At 44.8% G+C, this 21,084-nt stretch overlaps 1 protein-coding gene across 2 annotated transcripts in view; it reads right to left on the bottom strand.

The window, feature by feature from the left end:
* Nucleotides 1–21,084, bottom strand: part of ttf2 (transcription termination factor, RNA polymerase II) — a 93,210-nt gene that overhangs the window by 4,072 nt on the left and 68,054 nt on the right. The window contains exons 17-22 of one of the 2 annotated variants that reach the window (XM_070892950.1): nucleotides 15,492–15,634; nucleotides 14,712–14,882; nucleotides 12,981–13,039; nucleotides 7,209–7,362; nucleotides 6,486–6,568; nucleotides 5,029–5,103 (exon numbers count right to left, since the gene is read on the bottom strand). In XM_070892950.1, the coding sequence (XP_070749051.1) occupies nucleotides 5,029–5,103; nucleotides 6,486–6,568; nucleotides 7,209–7,362; nucleotides 12,981–13,039; nucleotides 14,712–14,882; nucleotides 15,492–15,634 (685 nt within the window). The remainder of the gene's footprint in view (nucleotides 1–5,028; nucleotides 5,104–6,485; nucleotides 6,569–7,208; nucleotides 7,363–12,980; nucleotides 13,040–14,711; nucleotides 14,883–15,491; nucleotides 15,635–21,084) is intronic. The other variant, XM_070892952.1, reaches the window with a different exon arrangement.

Here is a 21,084-nt window from a genome sequence, read left to right as displayed (position 1 = left end):
ACAATTTGTAATCTCATGGCCCGGCATATTCCTTACTCTACCATTACCATCAAGCTAGGTGACCAACTCTGGTTCAATGAGGCGTGTAGAAGAGCATGCCAGGCATTGCTGAAAATGAGGTGCCAACCTGATGAAAGCTACAACACAGAGCTAAATAGCAGAAGCAGCATGCTAGGCAGAGCCAAGCGATCCCATAAATAACAGATCAGATCAAAGCTCTTCACCATTAGATGTGGCAGGACTGAACAATTAAACAACTAATGGAAGGAGGATAAGCATTCCCATCCTCAATGGCGAGGGAGCCCAGCACTCGAGTACAAAAGACAAGGCTGAAGCGATCATAACCATCTTCAGCCAGAAGTACAGAGTAGATGATGCTTCTTGGCCTCTTCCTAAGGTCCCTAACATCACAGATTCCAATCTTCAGCCAAATTGATTCACGCTACGTGATATCAAGAAATGGCTGAGCGCACTGGATGCAGCAAAGGCTATTGGCCCAGACAACATCCAAGCTGTAGTACTGAAGACTTGCACTCTAGAACTAGCTGTGTATCGCGCCAAGCTGTTCTCGGATCGGTATCAAAACTGGTATCTACCTGACAAAGTGGAAAATTGCCCAGGTCCTGTCCACAAAAAGCAGGACAAATCCAATTCGGCCAATTACTGCCCCAGCAGCTTACTCTCAATCATCAGCAAAGTGATGGAAGGTGTCGTCAATAGTGCTATCAAGCAACATTAACCAATAACCTGCTTACCGATGCTCAGTTTGGGTTCTGTCAGGACCACTCAGCTCCATGCCTCGTTACAGCCTTAGTTCAATCATGGACAAAAGAACTGAGGTGAGAGTGACTGCCCTTGACATCAAGATAGCCTTTGACCGAGTGTGGTAACAAGGAGCCCCAGTAAAACCCTGGGGTGGAAACCATCAGGTCCGGGGGATTTGTCAGTCTTTAGTGCAATCATTTTTCTAATACTGTTCTCTAGCCTACTTTAACTTTAGTGAGTTCCAGTCCTTGATTCATTATTAATTTCCCTAGAATGTCAGGTATATTATCCTCTTCCTCTACTGTGAATAATGACAAAAAGTAATTATTCAACAATTTGCCATTTCCTCATTTTCATTTGCAATATTACCCGCAAATGTATTTGAAAGGCTCATATTACCTTTTTCTTCTAATATAATTGCAGAATCTTTGTGCTATCCTTTGTGATATCCTTTGCAAGTTTCTTTTTGTATTCCTTTTTGTAGTTCTTACTATCTTTTTATGTTTTCCTTTCCTGTTCTTTGCATCTCTCCCAGTCCCCTGGATCAAACTATTCTTTGCACTTTTATATGCTCTTTTCTTTAGTCGTATGTTATCCCTCACATCTTTTGTCGACCATGGGCGTTTATCTGGTATGTAGAGCTCTTGCCCCTTATATATTGGTCGTGTATTAAGATAAATTAATTTTTGAATATCTCCCACTGTTCATCTGTAGTTTTACCTACTAACAGATTTGACTAGTTTGTTGTCATCAGTCTCTGTCTCATCCCATTAAAGTTAGCCATACTAAAATCTAGATCTTAACTGCGTTACGTTTCTCCTTTTCAAACCCAAGAACATAAGAAATAGGAGCAGGAGTAGGCCATTTGGCCCCTCGAGCCTGCTCTGACATTCAATAAGATCATGGCTGAACTGACATTGATCATAATATACAAAAGCAAAATACTGCGGATGCTGGAATCTGAAATAAAAACAGTAAATGCTGGAAATCTCAACGGGTCAGACAGCATCTGTGGAGGGAGAAGCAGAGTTAACGTTTCAGGACGTTTCAGGCGAGGCCCTGGACACCGTGGACCATTTCCCATATCTCGGGAGCCTCTTATCATCAAGAGCAGACATCGATGACGAGATTCAACACCGCCTCCAGTGCGCCAGTGCAGCCTTCGGCCGCCTGAGGAAAAGAGTGTTCGAAGACCAGGTCCTCAAATCTACCAACAAGCTCATGGTCTACAAGGCTGTAGTAATACCCACCTCCTGTATGGCTCAGAGACATGTACCATGTACAGTAGACACCTCAAGTCGCTGGAGAAATACCACCACGATGTCTCCGCAAGATCCTACAAATCCCCTGGGAGGACAGACGCACCAACATTAACGTCCTCGACCAGGCCAACATCCCCAGCATTCAAGCACTGACCACACTTGATCAGCTCCGCTGGGCAGGCCACATTGTCTGCATGCCAGACACAAGACGCCCAAAGCAACCGCTCTACTCGGAACTCCTTCACGGCAAACGAGCCAAAGGTGGGCAGAGGAAACGTTATAAGGACACCCTCAAAGCCTCCCTGATAAAGTGCAACATCCCCACCGACACCTGGGAGTCCCTGGCCAAAGACCGCCCTAAGTGGAGGAAGTGCATCCAGGAGGGTGCAGAGCACCGCGAGTCTCATCGCCGAGAGCATACAGAAATCAAGCGCAGGCAGCGGAAAGAGTGTACAGCAAATCTGTCCCACCCTCCCTTACCCTCAACAACTATCTGTCCCACCTGTGACAGGGACTGTGGTTCTCGAATTGGACTGTTCAGCCACCTAAGAACTCATTTTAAGAGCAGAAACAAGTCTTCCTCGATTCCGAGGGACTGCCTATGATGATGATGATTCAGAATAATTACCAGCTGCCATGGGAAACAGAGAGAAAAAAATACATAAGATCGGTGAGGGGGGTTTAAAAAAAGGAGGAAAGGGAGCAAAATATGGGCAGGGGTTATGGTTGAAATTGTTAAACTCGATGTTGTGTCTAGAGGGCTGTAAAGTGCCTAAACGAAAGATGAGGTGCTGTTCCTCGAGCTTGTGCTGAGCTTCATTGGAACCGTGTAGGATGCTGGGGACGGAGATATGAGAGTGGGAGTGGAGTAGAGAACTAAAGTGACAAGCGACCAGAAGCTCAGGGTCACACTTGCAGACTGAACGGAGATGTTCCGTAAAGCGGTCACCCAATCTGCGTTTGGTCTTCTAATGAAGAGGAGACCACACCGTGAGCAGCGAATACAGTATATTAAATTGAAAGAAGTACAAGTAAATCGCTGATTCACCTGGAAGGAGTGTTTGGGGTCCTGGACAGTGGAAGGGAGGAGGTAAAAGGGCAGGTGTTGCATCTCCTGCACTTGCACGGGAAGGTGCCGTGGGAAGGGGAGGGGCTGCTGGGGGCGACTGTGGAATGGACCAGGGTGTCGCAGAGGGAGCAGTCCCTTCGGAACGCTGAGGGGGGAGGGGAGGGGAGGGGAAGACATGATTGGTGGTGGGATCACGCTGGAGGTGGCAGAAATGGAGGATAAGTGGAGCGGAGTCCCCATGGTCTTGTTGAATGGCGGAGCAGGCTCGAGGGGCTAGATGGCCTACTCCTGTTCCTAATTCTTATGTTCTTATAGGATGATCCATTGAATGTGGATGGTGGGGTGAAAGAGGAGGACAAGGGGAACCCAGTCATGGTTCTGAGAGGGAGGGGAAAGGGTGAGAGCAAAGGTGCGGGAAATAGAACGGACACAGTCGAGGGCCATGTTAACCACGGCGGAGGGGAATCCTCGGTTGGGGAAAAAGGAAGACATGACAGATGCACTGGTGTGGAAGGTGGTGTCGTCAGAGCAGATGCAATGGAGACAAATAAACTGGGAGAATGGAATGGATCCTTACAGGATGCTGGGTGGGAGGAAGTGTAGTCCAGGTAGCTGTGGGAGTCAGTGGGTTTATAGTGAATGTTTGTCAATAGTCTATCCCCAGAAATGGAGACAGAGAGGTCGAGGGAGGAAAGGGAAGAGTCGGAGATGGGCCATGTGAAGGTGAGGGAAGGGTGGAAATTGGATGCAAAGTGAATGACATTTTCTAGTTCAGGGCGAGAGCAGGAAATGACACCGATACAGTCATCAATGTACCGGAAAAAGAGGTGAGGGAGGGAACCAGAGTCGGACTGGAACAAAGAATGTTTCACATATTCCACGAAAAGGTAGGCATAGCTATGACCCATGCGGGTTCCCATAGCAACTCCTTTAATTTAGAGGAAGTGAGTGGAGTTAAAGGATAAGTTGTTCAATGTGAGAACGAGTTCAGCCAGGCGGAGGAGGGTGGTGATGGATGGGGACTGGTTGTGCCTCTGCTCGAGGAAGAAGCGGAGCGCCCTCAGGCCGTCCTGGTGGGGGATGGAAGTGTAGAGGGATTGGACGTTCATGGTGAAAAGGAGACGGTTGGGGCCAGGAAACTGGAAACTGTTAAAGTGGCAATCATATTATGATCACTGTTGTAAAATTTTCCCTTACCGTTAGATTATTAACTAAGCCTGGTTCATTACTAAATCTAGTAAAGACAAGCCCTCTTGTTGGTGCTAGAACATATTGCTCCAGAAAACTATCTTGAGTGCATTCCAAAAAAAGTCACTAGAGATACTCTGCTCTTCCCAATCTATATGAAAATTAAAGTCTTCCATCAACTCTGTTTTTATTGTACCTGAAGTATCAAACTGAATTCTCAAAGTTTCTGCTGTCCTGACGGCTGCCATTCTCCCTCTCAGTTGCTCTTTATCCTACACCTGATTTATCTGGCTGTCACTTTCCTCCCACTATTCTAAAACTAAAGTGAATATAATAAGAATTATATTTACAAATAACTTTGCACAAAGAGCATATATGTAGATTTTAAAGTTTAAATTCTAAGCAGTAAATGTAGAAACTGTAGCAGCTCAATAAACTGAGGAGAAATTGCGACAAGGAGAAAGTTTAGAAGTATGGAGTAGTCATGGAAGTGGCTGCCAGGTGTCTGTCTCTCGATTTGTGAAGCGGTTTGCAATATACAATAGGACAGATTCATGAACAATAGGTGCTTCATTCAAATGCATTGCTGCTGTATGTTTGAACATAATTAGTATTGAATTTCATTTTCAAATGCATCAGTGTTATGCAAAATTAAAATGAATGATTTTCATTTATCCTTCCCATTCATTTTCACTCCTTCAGAAAGGGAATATAGGATTCCTAGTTTGATGTCTTCTCAGTTACCTGTGCACAGTGACATTTTTGCGCTGTCCCACCCGGTAAATTCGATCAGATGCCTGTTCCTCCAGTGCTGGGTTCCTGAAAACACAATTGGGTGCATTCATGAATTTGACCTGTCTAAAGTACATAAGGAAATTTACTGAAGGAATTAAATAATTAATACTACTTCATTAATTTTAATACCAAAACAGTTTTAGATTTGTCAAGACAAACATTTTTTTTAAACTTTCAGACTTTTTTGACAAACTAGCAAATTTGTGAACACCTCCTGCAAATATCATGTAGGTGCTACCTCGAGACAAATAAAATGCAAAGGAGTTTGGATTATAAGATGCATAAAATACATTAGCAGCATACACCATTGCATTAGTGTTGGTTTTATGAATAATCCACATTATCAAGACATTAAACGCTATATAAATTGGTGACTCAGTTATGCTAATAAGATTATCTGAATTTGGTTAATTAGACCTAGCTTGTCTGAAATGGTCCCTGGCTGAGACTGCCCCAACACAGCTGAGCTTTGGTTAGGGGAAGCAGGAGAGGGGCAGGAGAAGCAAGAGGGAGAGCGGGAGAACATAAGAAATAGGAACAGGAGTAGGCCATTTGGCCCCTCGAGCCTGCTCCGCCATTCAATAAGATCATGGCTTATCTGATCATGGACTCAGCTCCACTTCTCTGCCCACTCCCCATAATCCTTTACTCCCTTATTGCTCAAAAATCTGTCTATCTCCGCCTTAAATATATTCAATGATCCAGCCTCCACAGCTCTCCGGGGCAGAGAATTCTATAGATTTACAACCCTCAGAGAAGAAATTCCTCCTCATCTCAGTTTTAAATGGGCGACCTCTTATTCTGAGACTATGTCCCCAAGTTTTAGTTTCCCCTATGAGTGGAAATATCCTCTCTGCATCCACTTTGTCGAGACCCCTCATTATCTTATATGTTTCAATAAGATCATCTCTCATTCTTCTGAACTCCAATGTGATGTGTGTAATGTATTTACTTCATGGGTTCTTTGCTTAAGAATTAACAGCAACACATTGCTATTAAGAACTAGTTGGTTTATTAGCAAAAGGTTTAACAATCACAACAGGTTTAACAAAAGGTTTAACAATGAGCCTGGTGGATGAACAACCAGTTCATCCACCAGGCTCACAACCACCTGCTTCATCGTGGATCCCCCGAACCCAACTGGCTGGGGTTTTATTGAGTCTTGTGAACATCACGTGACTCCGAACTCAACAGCTCTACAAACCTGTGAGCATACATTACAGTGTGGTATTAACATGATTTAATACATTGATAATTGAAATGTTTGAAATCAGGTAGTTGTTTATAGGCAACATTGTAAAACTATCCACACGCACAGTCCAGCAAGGAATAGGTATCCTTTCTTCCAATATCGCATTTTAATACATGCTGTAACTATCTGCATTAGTGTTGATTCTTAATCTTACCAGTGCATATCTAACAGGAAAAGATGGTTGCCTCCAATGAGATTCAAACCCACACCCCCAGCACACAGAGAGACCAACATGACCTGTGATAAAAGAGTAAGTATTTAGAAAGAAAGCATGCCCAAGATAATCAAGTCTTAGAAACTACACATTACTGATACCACACAGGTTTAAATAAAGGACCCCCATATTTAAATAAACAGAGCGCATACAAACAGTGATTTAACCAAGTAGATTTGACTATATCCATAGATTTCCCAACATGCAATGAACTTGTATTACATTTTTAGTAATGGGCACCATTGTTGAAATACCCGATATATAAACCACCGCATGCAAACCACGATAGAATTTATTTTTGTCCAATTTTCTTTCCACCTCTCAAAGATGGTGACACATGCTGGAATATGGTCCCATGGGTACCAGCAGCGTTCTAGTACCTCATCCAAACATCCATTCCTCATATACAAGGTTAGACTGGAAGTGTTACAGGGCTATTTTCCCGAGGGGTAAGGGGAAAGTGTATGCACCAAAGTTAAGCACAGCCTAACCTCGCTCAAAGTTCACAAATTTGTACAGTACTAGAAGGATGCCAACAACTGTACCTGATCACACATTAGCACCTTCAACTAAGATAATTGGAAATAAAACAAAGCTCCCTTAGTATTCTGGATCAGTGGTTCTTTTCCCACAAGAAAACCCAAAAGAGCAGCCAGTTGGTACCTGAGGTCCTTTAGGGTCAGTGTTAAATTCCTCTACGAGATCCATACGATGTTTAGGAGTCACAGAGCCGTCCAGAGTAACATAGGTAAGGCTGATTTGATCCAAGTGACCTGCCACCACGTGCAGCATGCTGGTCCACTGAGAAATTATTACACTGAGAGAGAAATGACCAATAATAGTTTCATGCAACAAAATGGTAAATTCAGCCTCAACATTCAATTTATTTGTACATTAAGAAACTATTGAGACTGGGAAAGTAAGAGACCACAAGATAATGTGGAACTGTTACATACATAGAGGTCTAATTCAGATACTAATTCCACCACAATCAAACAGGCATGAAAAATATTGGTGAGTGAATTTGAATGAGAAAAGAGTATTTATATAGCACCTTTTCATGACCTCAGGATATCCCAAAGCACTTTACAGCGAATTAATTGGCTGTGAATTATTGTCACTCCTGCAATGTAGGCAAACACAACAGTCAATTTGCAATGATGGGTAGTGCATCCCCATAATTCAAAGTCTATTCACCATTTTACAAAGCTCAAGTCAGGGATATGATAAACATGCCTGTATGTGTGTGGCAACAACAGGAAGATACTCAACATTATCCAGGTTAAGGCAGTTTGTTCGATTGCTGCCCCTTACTGCTGGACTCAAAATCCGGCCTGTTCACTACCAGCACAATATGGCTGCACTATTTATAATCTACAGGATGTATTGCAGCAACTCACCAAGATTACTTCAAGAGCACCTTCCATCACCGAGAAGGACAAGAACTTGGAAACGCCATCATTTCCAAGCTCCCTTCCAATTGATACACCATCCTGACTTGACTTGTATCATTGTTCCTAAATCTTCACTCAATATCAATATCTGGGAATTCCCTCTTTCGCACTTTGTGGGAGCACCACTGCCACAAGGATTGCAGCAGTTCCAGAAGTCCCACCACCACCAGGAAAAATAGGGATGAGCAATAATGTGGCCTTTCTAGCACCACCCAAATCCCCATAACAAATTTTATAAGGCGCAGCTGCTGCTAGGATCAGCTGGTACTGGTGAAAGTAAGGAGCTTTTGAGCCCGAGGACAGCTGAAAGTTTGAGTCGCAATTACTGCAGCTGGGAATTACGTTTGAATGATTTTTTTCCCGCTTTCAGCCTTGGATTGCTCCTCACTGTCTGTGGGAATGTACGACACCATGATATTTTGCCCCCCTCTCCTTCCACAGGAGGGAGGAGAGAGGATGGAGGAAAGGAGAGCGAGGCCACAAAATATTACCCTCCCCTCCATCCCCAAAAGTATATACATGAAATGCAGGTCCCGAGAAGACCTTAGAGAGGGTATATGTATTGAACGCTGCATGTCATCAAAGAGGCAATAGGAAAGCTGCATGAAGGACCTGCAGGCATGGTCATCTGCCCTGACAACTGTTTGCTGGGGTGAAAGTCACAACTGCACTCAACATTTATGGCACCCGGCATTTCAGGCTGGCACGGGGGAATTTGTGTAATATTGGCTACGCACACGTCAGGTAACTGATGTGCTTTTTTGCCGAGCTTGACCTTCACATCCTCTCCATCATTATTATCCCCCTCAGGATAGTCATCCTCACAGTCCACAAAGATGATTTCCATTCTTTTCTGTTCTTCATCATCAGACCCTATTGCTGCATTGGATCTACAGGAAATGGGAGTACAAGCCAAGAATGAATAAGTATAACCCCCTTGGGTTTAAAGAGAAAGAAGAGTGTAGAAAGCTGCGCCTGAAGGGTGCGCTGCTACCAAAGGAAGAAAGAGAGCAGCCAGTGTGTTACCTTGTCTGCCCTCATCAGGCCATTGAATTTAATGCAGCATTGGCCTGCAGTTCTGGGGGCAAGAGAGTTGGCCTCTCTCCACATGACAAAAGTGTCATCGTCTGAGCCAGGGATCGCAAGGATGTGCGCATCACCTGCGCCATGACAGGAGTTGACGACTGCTGGACGGACTTCCGCCTGATCCGATCCATCATTGACATCAACATAGCCCCAAAACGGCGAGGGCAGCAGAAGCAGTGCTGCAAAAAAGTCAATGCCGGGGCACTCAAAGATCCAGCTAAGAGAGCTCTGTACAGTCAGCGCCTCACAGCTAATCTGGCATGCCTTGATTACCACAGCACTTTGTCTGCCCTCCAGGCTTCCATAACCAGTGCCTGCGAAGAGACGCTCGGTCACTCAACCAGGAAACACCAGGACTAGTTTGATGAGAATGACCAGGAGATCCAAGAGCTAATAGATCACAAGTGTAGGGCATTTCTGAGCCTTAATCAACAACCCAACTCAGAAGCAGGAAGGCAGCATTACAGATGGCTTAAGGCCGAGGTCCAACAAAAAACTTGGGACCTAAAGAACAGATGGTGAATGGAGAAAGCGTAGGAGATATAGCAGCTGGCCGACAGCCATGATGTGCGAGGATTCTTCATCACTGCTGGCCAAAAATGGGGAAACACTCATCAAGGACACTGAGGCAGTCAGGGCCCGCTGGAAGGAGCACTTCGAAGATCTCCTCAATCGAGACTCTGCCGTAGCATGCTACCCGCCACCACCTCAGCGAGACCCCAACACTGCACGAGGTAGAAAAAGTCATAAGACAGCTCAAGAACAACAAGGCTACGGGAGTGGATGGAATCCCTACTGAGGCACTGAAGTATGGCGGAGAGGCACTGTTGGCGTGAATACATGACCTCATCTCTCTCATCTGGAGGGAGGAGAGCATGCTGGGAGATCTCAGAGATGCAGTGATCGTGACCATCTTTACAAAAGGGGACAAGTCCGACTGCGGCAACTACAGAGGAATCTCCGTTACCAGCCACTGGGAAAGTCATCGCTAGAGTCCCCCTCAACCGTCTTCGCCCTGTGGCTGAGGAGCTTCGCCCAGAGTCACAGTGCGGATTTCGTCCCCTGCGGGGCACAACGGACATGATTTTTACAGCGCGACAGCTGCAGGAAAAATGCAGAGAACAATACCAGCTCTTATACATGGCCTTCTTCGACTTTACAAAGGCCTTTGGCACTGTCAACCGCAAGGGTCTATGGAGCTCAGTTTCGGATGCCTCCATAGTTAGTGACCATCCTCCTCCTGCTCCACGACAACATGCAGACCATGATCCTTACCAACTGATCCATTACAGACCCAATCCACATCCGGACCGGGGTCAAACAGGGCTGCGTAATCGCCCCAACCCTCTTCTCTATCTTCCTCACTGCCATGCTCCACCTCACAGTCAACAAGCTGGAGTGGAATTAAACTACAGAACCAGTGGGAACCTATTCAACCTTCGTCATCTCCAGGCCAGGTCCTAGACCACCCCAACCTCTGTCATCGAGCTACAGTACATGAACGATGCCTGCATCTGCGCACATAGAGTCAACGTATTTACTAAGGCATACGAAAGCATGGGCCTTACGCTAAACATCCGTAAGACAAAGATCCTCCAACAACCTGCCCCGCCGCACAGTACTTCCCCCCAGTCATTAAGATCCACGGCGCAGCCCTGGACAATGTGGACCATTACCCATATCTTGGGAGCCTCTTATCAACAAGGCAGACATTGATAACGAGATTCAACACCGCCTCCAGTGCGCCTGTGCAACCTTCGGCCGCCTGAGGAAAAGATTATTTGAAGACCAGGTCCTCAAATCTGCCACCAAGCTCATGGTCTACAGGGCTGTAGTAATACCCGCCATCCTGCATGGTTCAGAGACATGGACCATGTACAGTAGACACCTCAAATCGCTGGAGAAATACCACCAACAATGTCTCCGCAAGATCTTGCAAATCCCCTGGGAGGACAGACGCACCAACATTAGCATCCTCGACCAGGCCAACATCCCCAGCATTGAAGCACTGACCACACTTGATCAGCTCCGCTGGGCAGGCCACACTGTTCGCTTGCCAATCACGAGACTCCCAAAGCAAGCGTTCTACTCCGAACTCCTTCACGGCAAACGAGGCAAAGGTGGGCAGAGGAAACGTTACAAGGACACCCTCAAAGCCTCCCTGATAAAGTGCAACATCCCCACTGACACCTGGGAGTCCCTGGCCAAAAACCAGGGTCAAAGTGGAGGAAGTAAATCCGGGAGTGCGCTGAGCACCTCGAGTCTCATCGCTGAGAACATACAGAAATGAAGTGCAGGCAGCGGAAAGAGCGTGCGGCAAACCAGTCCCACCCACCCTTTTCCACAACGACTGTCTGTCCCACCCGTGACTCTCATATTGGACTGTTCAGCCACCTAAGGACTCATTTTTAGAGTGGAAGCAAGTCTTCCTCGATTTCGAGGGGCTGCCCATGATGATGGCGACATGACAAGACAAATTTTTCTCCTCCCATGGAGACTCAGAAGTTTCTCTATTCTTTGCTGAATAGGAGGGTTTGAAGGTCCATCTCAGTGACATTGTGTGCCCTACTTTTGTTTCTTTTTGGCCGTCTTTGCTTCTAGTGGAGACATTACTGAAAAGTGGGAAAAATTCACTGTGTAGGTGTACAACCAGTAATCTGGTGCTAACACTGTACTACCAACCTCATCATCTCAGCGGTAGGGCAGGGTGCATCCCCAGCATCTCCATGGCATGCTTCTTGTAGAGGGTGAGGGCTCCCCTTCTCTTCCTTTCCCCCATCCAATATAGCTACCTTACAATGAACTCAGGGAGCCAAGCACTTTCCTACTTACCTGCTACTCCCCTTGGCCTGCTGTTTTTAGCCAGACATGGCTTTTTAAAAACTGCACTCTAATTTCCAAAAAACACCAGCATAGTTGGGGATTTTACACAAGAACCATTAGTAGATATTCAAATGAGCTGACCCTTCATTTTACAGCAATTCAGCTCCGCAGATCACTGGCAGGCATTAGTCCCTATTTAATGGCACTGAAATTCCGGCCCCTGGGTCCGTACGGACCTGGGAAGGCATCGCAAAAGTCAGTTTTCGGATGCACATGCGCCGGAAAACCAGCTTTTCCAATCTGTCAAGTTCTGGCTTGACAGATAGCACGCATCTCGGCAGCAAGTACATTCACATGGGCAAGATTGCAATATTTGCCCATCTCTTGCCCAGCGAATGTTCTTAAAACTCTTGCGCCTGGTAAAAGTAGGCACATAGCCTACTTTTACCAGTGTAAGAGTTTTAAAACGTATAAAAATAAAATTTTAAAACACATTTTTATGTTAAAAACCCTGCCCACTAAGGCAAGTTTATTTTAAACCCTAATTACAAAACTTTTTTTTTTTTTTAAATCGGAAAAATATATCTTTTTTCTAGCACATTAACTTTAATTTCAATTAATTGTAATGATGTGAGGTGTGTTTTTTATTTTTTATGTTGTGTTTAGTGTGTTTGTTTTGTTTCCATTAATAGCAATGAGAACTTGTAGATAATGGAGTTCTCATTGCTATTAATGAGAATACTGTACCTGATTTCTGTGTTCAAACCTGGAGGACGGGAGCACGAAGAGAAGGCCTCCCCACTGGAATCGTAAGCTCCTCCGGGATCGCCAGGTAATTTCGTAAAAATTCTCGGGTCGGAGGCATTCATCCGAAAGAAGCCTCCGACCGGAATTTCAGGGCCAATAACGCAAATTACAGTGCGTAATTTCAGCTTCTCTACACTCAGTAATGTTTCCACAGCCAGTGCTTTATAGAAAATACAAAGAAGGACAGATTTCATTGTACCTGAAGAAAACATCTTCCCATCTAATAACAGATTTCCTGAAAAATGAAACCTTCTTGGAAATGTACCTTTTCTGTGGTTCTGGGCTACTTCTTATTGCATTTAGTTCCTCTAATAGTGCAGAGATCTGGCAACAAAAGGAACAGAATGTAAAGAGAGGATTATTCAACCAAAACATTTTTGGTCCATAGCTGGCAACTTCAGCAAGTCATTAATTCTTTATTTTATGGACTGAAGTAATTTATTAACTATGTATCCTTTAAAGATTTATGTTTGAGCTTACAACAAGCACAGAATAAATTGTTCCTTATTTAATATCTGTAGCCAGAGCATTTCTAGCAATGGTTTCTCTTCCCACCCCTGCACCATTACCTCCAGGTGTATCCTTGGCCCCCTATTCCTTTTTGTGTACATGCTGCTCCTTGATGCCATCAGCTGCAGACATGAGTCATCTTCCATAAAACTTATCCCACCACCTCTCAACTGCTCCACTTGTCCAGCATTCACTCTTGGATGAGCCAAAATTTCCTTCAGCTAAAAACTGGCACCCACCACTAACCCCATACCCTTGCCACAGACTCTCTCCCATTCCTTGACGACCATCACAGGCTGAACCAGACTGCAACCTCAGCAATGTGTTCGACTCCGAGCTGAATTTCTAGTCCCATCTTCTCTCCATCACAAAGACCACTTACTCTCACCTCTAACAGCATCCACCTCCATCCCAACCCCAGCTCCTCTTTCGCCTAATCCCTCATACATACATGCCTTTTTCACCTCGACTCAATTACCCCAATGATCTCCTGGCCAGCCTCCCACCTTCCATCCTTCAGAAATTTCAGCTCACCCTACACTCGGATGCCTGTATCCTGTCCCACGTGAAATCCCGCTAGCCTACCATCATCCTCGCTGATCTACATGGGTGACCCAACCCCTCAAATTTAAAATTCTCATCCCATCCTTGCATTTGAATCCCTCCATGGCCTCACCCCTCTCCATCAGTGTAACCTTCTTCAGCTTTATAATTCCACATTCCTTTGACTCCAACCTCTTGTACATCCTCCTCCTCCCTACCACTGGGGAATGTTCCTTCAGTCATCTGGGTGCCATCTCTGCCTCGTCACCTCCTCCAAGCCTACCCTTTTCTGTCCTTTGGCTCAATCTATTTTTGCTTACACCTTGGAATGTTTTTCTACATTAAGGCAGTATATAAATACAAGTTGTTGTGTAATTATTCTCTTGCAATCTTTTGCAAAGTTATTCAAACTTCAACAGTGTTTACCCACCATTTAAATCTCAATTTGGATTGATTTATCATACATAATAAATGTAATTGATATCTAAATTTAACATGGTCCACATGAATACTTGAGGATTGCTTGTGCAATGTTGGGTGGATTCAAGGACTCGCTTTATTCGAAGAGCAGCGAGTAATCCCAGTATCTTGTCCGATATCCCTTCCTCAAACAACACATCACTAAACAGATTATCTGGTGATTCATCTCATTTTGAGGAATACTGCTGTGGGCAAATAGGCTGCCACGATCCTCTGCATAGCAGTGATTACACTTCAAGTGCAGTTCATTGAATGTGAGGCACTTTGGGACACTGAGAATGTGATGACACAACAACATGTACAGTGCTATTAACGTAGAAAACATCCCAAAGCCAAAGATGTACAATTGTTTTGCTGTGCTCATGAACAAAACAAAGTCTTAATAAAAATTGTAAATTTTACTCAAATTCCATTTGGAATGAAATAATTTCACAATTTAATGCTCTGAAACATCCGAACATACCTTAGTGCTCTTCCTGGTCTTTTCAAACAGGTTTGCTTTGAAGCTGGTACCATTCAGGGTAACGATTGACTTGGTGTCAGAGGTTGTGACCTCTGACAATGATAATGCATTCAGCTGCTCCTCCAGTGAGAGGGTGATGCCTTCAGATTCCATCTCTGTATGACTGAGAGCCTATAATTCAAGACAAACATCATTTTAAAAAACAGTAACATACCAAAATAAATTGGTCGATGCAATTGCAGATTTCTTTTGTGGAAGAGATAAGCTAGATGGACTGAATGGCCTCCACCATCTGTATTTGCTTTTGTGATCTTTTCTCTCCTGCTATGTAAACCTGAGTGTTGGCAGAAGATAGCCAGTTTTAATTCCCTGCTCTCTGGCTCTTTGTACTGATGGGAAAAGGATCATCTTTTAACCATCCTAATGCCGTCATAAAAAGGATGTTCATTGGATCAATGCAGTCCGGAGTCCAGTCTTCAGCCATGTATTACATTAAGATCCAATTACCATGTGGGACAATATTCACGTCTTCCACAAGAGCTCTGCAAGTAAGGGACAAAGCTGATGTTTCCAACAAAGTAAAGCCTAAACTTCATTACGATTCCTCCATTTGCACCCCGGTCACAAAGTTACAAACTTCAATGAGTTTTTTTGCAGTCTAGCCTCAGAAATGCTTGTGCTGTGAATATTTATAATTTTAAAAGGTGGTATTTGTTCATTTGCACATTCTTTTGTCTTTTATGTGGTTCTCAATGCACATGGGGGACAATCATTTCTTACCGTCTTCAGCAGAGAGAGGTGACAACAGCACTGTCGAAGCCTGAGCAGCAAGGATAAGATGTGGACAGTGCTTGAAGTGTGAGAAGCCTTCTGGGAAGAGGAAGGACCACCACTGACAGACTCAATGCCAAACTCTCGAGCTACTGAATGAAAGCAGAGAAAACAAAATGCAAAATATGCCAACTTTTTAAATAAAAGACTGAATATTATACACAATAGGAATCCTACAATGGCACATATGCAATTAAAGTGTTAAAATCTTAACCTGGACCCACCTTCAACCCGTCCACTTCCGGCTGAAAGCCTCTGCTTTAACCTCCGTTTTAAATTTAACTTTAGCTGGTCGGGTTTTGCACACCCCGTCAAACCCACCAGCTAATGCAAGGCAACGACTGTTGCATCCAGGAGATAAGTGCCTTTACACTTACCTTCTAAATCTAGGGTCATAGAAATTTACAGCATAGAAATTTATAGCACAGAAGGAGGCCACTTCGGTCCATCGTGTCCTTGCCTAATCCACCCCCTCGGTTGGAGACGGCCCCGTCATGAGACCTTCGATCATCGCCAGGCGTCTGATCACTCCACGAGTCCTCTCACATCCCCCCGCTCCTTCGGCCCTCCCCATAGAAACATAGAAATTTACAGCGCAGAAGGAGGCCATCATGTCCGCGACGGCCGACAAAGAGTCACAGGGCCCTCGTTCAGTAGCCCTGAAGGCTACATATAAACCTATGAACAATGAACAATGGTAGACAGGTAAAGAGCATCCGCCCAACCAGTCTGCCCCACACAAATGCGATACCCCATGTATTGCAACATTTTACACTCCACCCCACCCGGAGTCATGCGATCTCCTGGGGAAGGCAAAAAAAAGATAAAAACCCAGGCCAATTGGGGAAAAAAATCTGGGAAAATTCCTCTCCGACCCATCCAGGCGATCGAAACTAGTCCAGGAGATCACTCTGGTCGTATCAGATTCTATGATGTACTTACCATTGTGTCTGTGCCAGCCAACAAGAGGTTATCCAGTCTAATCCCACTTACCAGCTCTAGGTCCGTAACCCTGCAGGTTACGGCACTTTAAGTGCACATCCAAGCACCTTTTAAATGTGGTGAGGGTTTCTGCCTCCATCACCCTTCCTGGCAACGAGTTCCAGACCCCCACAAGCCTCTGCATGAAGAAGCTTCCCCTCAAATCCCCTCTGAACCTTCCATCAACCACCTTAAACTTATGCCCCCTCGTAATTGACCCCTCCACCAAGGGAAATAGGCCCTTGCTATCCACTATATCCATGCCCCTCAAAATATTATACACCTCAATAAGGTCTCCCCTCAGCCTCCTCTGTTCCAAGGAAAACAAATCCAGCCGATCCAATCTGTCCTCATAGCTAAGATTCTCTATTCCAGGCAGCATTCTAATAAATCTCCTCTGCATCCTCTCCAGTGCAATCACATCCTTCCTATAATACGGCAACCAGAATTGCACGCAGTATTCCAGCTGTGGCCTAACCAGTGTATTATACAATTTAAGCATAACCTTCCTGCTCTCGTATTTATGCCTCGGCCAATAAAGGCAAGCATTCCATATGCCTTCTTAACCACCTTATCCACTGGCCTGCTACTTTCAGGGATCTGTGGACAAGCACTCCAAGGTCCCTTTGTTCATCTACACTTTTAAGTGGCCTACCGTTTAATGTGTAAAACCTTTCCTTATTAACCCTCCCCGTGCATTACCTCACACTTCTACGAATTAAATTCCATTTGCCACTGTTCTGCCCTCCTGACCAGTAGATTGATATGCTCCTGCAGTCTATGACTTTCCTCTTCATTAATAACCACACAGCCAATTTTAGTGTTATCTGCAAACTTTTTAATCATACCCCCTATATTCAAATCTAGATCACAAAAAGCAAGGGAACCAGTACTGAGCCCTGTGGAACCCCACTGAAAACAGCCTTTCAGTCACAAAAACATCCATCGACCATTACCTTTTGTTTCCTACCTCTAAGCCAATTTTGGATCCAACTTGTCACTTTGCCCTGGATCCCATGGGCTCTTACCTTCGTGACCAGTCTGCCATGTGGGACCTTATCAAAAGCTTTGCTAAAGTCCATATACACTGCATCATTTGCACTACCCTCATCGACCCTCCTGGTTACCTCCTTGAAAAATTCAATCAGGTTAGTCAGACATGACCTTCTCTTAACAAATCCGTGCTGACTGTCCCTGATTAATCATTGCCTTTCTAAATTTAGATTTATTCGGTCCTTCAGGACCTTTTCCAATAATTTTCTCACACTGAGATTGGGCTACCAGACCTGTAATTACTCAGCCGTCCCCATTCTCCCTTCTGAAACAAGAATACCACATTAGCAGTCCTCCGGTACCATGCCTGAATCCAAAGAGGACTGGAAAATGATGGTCAAAGCCTCTGTTATTTCCTCTCTTCCTTCGCTCAAGAACCTGGGATGCATTTTATCTGGGCCTGGGGACTTATCCACTTTCAAAGCTGCTCCTCCGGCTGCCGATCCCTTCAGACCCTCTATTGGCCACCCCCCAATCTTCTATCTGCTCCTGCCCCCCCGATCTTCTACACGGCCACCACCGCCCACCCCGACCTTCTTCCCGGCCCCTACGCGATCCCTCTCTCCTCTCGGTGGCCTCGTGCTGCAGGCCTACCCATTCTGAGCCAGCCAGCCTGTCCAGCTGGCTGGCTGCAGTTAGGTAACAGCGGCTTCCCATTCATGCCCTGCCATTAAATCCAGCAGGGCCTACGGGAAACCCATTCTCCCGGGTTTCCCGACTGCCTCGGAGCTCCCCGCACCCCCAACCTGCCTTCCTCATTAAATTTCAGTCCATTGTTTGTTTCACACATTAGACCGTGAACGTTAGGCAAAAGGGATAAAGAATGCAAAAAAAACCAAAAAATAAATTAAGTTAAGCTTGAAGACTCAAAATAAGCATCTTGAATGAAGTAATACTGATCCTTGCTCAACTTAATAATGGCTGGCCAATAGGCCTTCTGAGAAGTTCTTTTCTGACAGACTGTGCACGGTATGTCTTTCCAGCAGGCTGTTCCTTAATAAAGAACATCTATGTTATAAAGCAGTAGTGTAGTAGTTCACCACACCACTTTCACCTCTGGGACTTGGACTTGAATCTACCCGACTGACATTTCCTCTTTTTGCTAGCTATAAGCGGCCCATGTAAAAAAAGATGGGCGATCTTAACTCAGTTTCGAGAAGTCGGAGGTCTAAAGTACAAAACTGCTTGTAATTTGGCACAAATTGATTGTGTCATTCAGCATCCATAACAAAAATGGCTAGCATTGAAAGCAGAAAAAAAATTACCGTGGCAAAAATAAGGGATTGAATTTCTTAAAGTGGCAATATTAGACAGAGTAGTATATGGTGTCCTAAACCTGACCTAGCAGTAATGAATACGAACAATAGTTGGCAAGTAGTAAATATTCCATTATCCAGTAATAATATCCAGAAAAATTCACACAATTTAAAATCATAACTAAAATCTTTCAAAGTGGATGATCAGTCACATGACTATTGTTTTGGTGCAGCAGGGAGGGATTCAAATTCCTGGGGCATTGGAACCGGTTCTGGGGGAGGTGGGACCAGTACAAACCGGACGGTCTGCACCTGGGCAGGACTGGAACCAATGTCCTAGGGGGAGTGTTTGCTAGTGCTGTTGGGGAGGAGTGAAACTAATATGGCAGGGGGATGGGAACCAATGCCGGGAGACAGAAGGAAACAAAAAGGAGACAAAAGCAAAAGACAGAAAGGAGATGAGGAAAAGTGGAGGGCAGAGAAACCCAAGGCGAAGAACAAAAAGGGCCACTGTACAGCAAAATTCTAAAAGGACAAAGGGTGTTAAAAAAACAAGCCTCAAGGCTTTGTGTCTTAATGCAAGGAGCATCCGTAATAAGGTGGATGAATTAACTGTGCAAATAAATGTTAACAAATATGATGTGATTGGGATTACAGAGACGTGGCTCCAGGATGATCAGGGCTGGGAACTCAACATCCAGGGGTATTCAACATTCAGGAAGGATAGAATAAAAGGAAAAGGAGGTGGGGTAGCATTGCTGGTTAAGGAGGAGATTAATGCAATAGTTAGGAAGGACATTAGCTTGGATGATGTGGAATCTATATGGGTAGAGCTGCAGAACATCAAAGGGCAAAAAACGTTAGTGGAAGTTGTGTACAGACCTCCAAACAGTAGTAGTGATGTTGGGGAGGGCATCAAACAGGAAATTAGGAGTGCATGCAATAAAGGTGCAGCAGTTATAATGGGTGACTTTAATATGCACATAGATTGGGCTAGCCAAACTGGAAGCAATACGGTGGAGGAGGATTTCCTGGAATGCATAAGGGATGGTTTTCTAGACCAATATGTCGAAGAACCAACTAGGGGGGAGGCCATTTTAGACTGGGTGTTGTGTAATGAGAGGGGATTAATTAGCAATCTCGTTGTGCGAGGCCCCTTGGGGAAGAGTGACCATAATATGGTGGAATTCTGCATTAGGATGGAGAATGAAACAGTTAATTCAGAGACCATGGTCCAAAACTTAAAGAAGGCTAACTTTGAAGGTATGAGGCGTGAATTGGTTAGGATAGATTGGCGAATGATACTTAAGGGGTTGACTGTGGATGGGCAATGGCAGACATTTAGAGACCGAATGGATGAACTACAACAATTGTACATTCCTGTCTGGCGTAAAAATAAAAAAGGGAAGGTGGCTCAACCGTGGCTATCAAGGGAAATCAGTGATAGTATTAAAGCCAAGGAAGTGGCATACAAATTGGCCAGAAATAGCAGCGAACCCGGGGACTGGGAGAAATTTAGAACTCAGCAGAGGAGGACAAAGGGTTTGATTAGGGCAGGGAAAATGGAGTACGAGAAGAAGCTTGCAGGGAACATTAAGGCGGATTGCAAAAGTTTCTATAGATATGTAAAGAGAAAAAGGTTAGTAAAGACAAACGTAGGTCCCCTGCAGTCAGAATCAGGGGAAGTCATAACTGGGAACAAAGAAATGGCGGACCAATTGAACAAGGACTTTGGTTCGGTATTCACTAAGGAGGACACAAACAACCTTCCGGATGTAAAAGGGGTCAGAGGGTCTAGTAAGGAGGAGGAACTGAGGGAAATCCTTATTAGTCGGGAAATTGTGTTGGGGAAATTGATGGGATTGAAGGCCGATAAATCCCCAGGGCCTGATGGACTGCATCCCAGAGTACTTAAGGAGGTGGCCTTGGAAATAGCGGATGCATTGACAGTCATTTTCCAACATTCCATTGACTCTGGATCAGTTCCTATCGAGTGGAGGGTAGCCAATGTAACCCCACTTTTTAAAAAAAGGAGGGAGAGAGAAAACAGGGAATTATAGACCAGTCAGCCTGACATCGGTAGTGGGTAAAATGATGGAATCAATTATTAAGGATGTCATAGCAGCGCATTTGGAAAGAGGTGACATGATAGGTCCAAGTCAGCATGGATTTGTGAAAGGGAAATCATGCTTGACAAATCTTGTGGAATTTTTTGAGGATGTTTCCAGTAGAGTGGACAAGGGAGAACCAGT

Source organism: Pristiophorus japonicus, chromosome 11 (genome assembly GCF_044704955.1).
Source record: "Pristiophorus japonicus isolate sPriJap1 chromosome 11, sPriJap1.hap1, whole genome shotgun sequence".
Lineage (NCBI taxonomy): Eukaryota > Metazoa > Chordata > Chondrichthyes > Pristiophoridae > Pristiophorus > Pristiophorus japonicus.
This window is presented reverse-complemented; position numbering and strand designations above follow the sequence as displayed.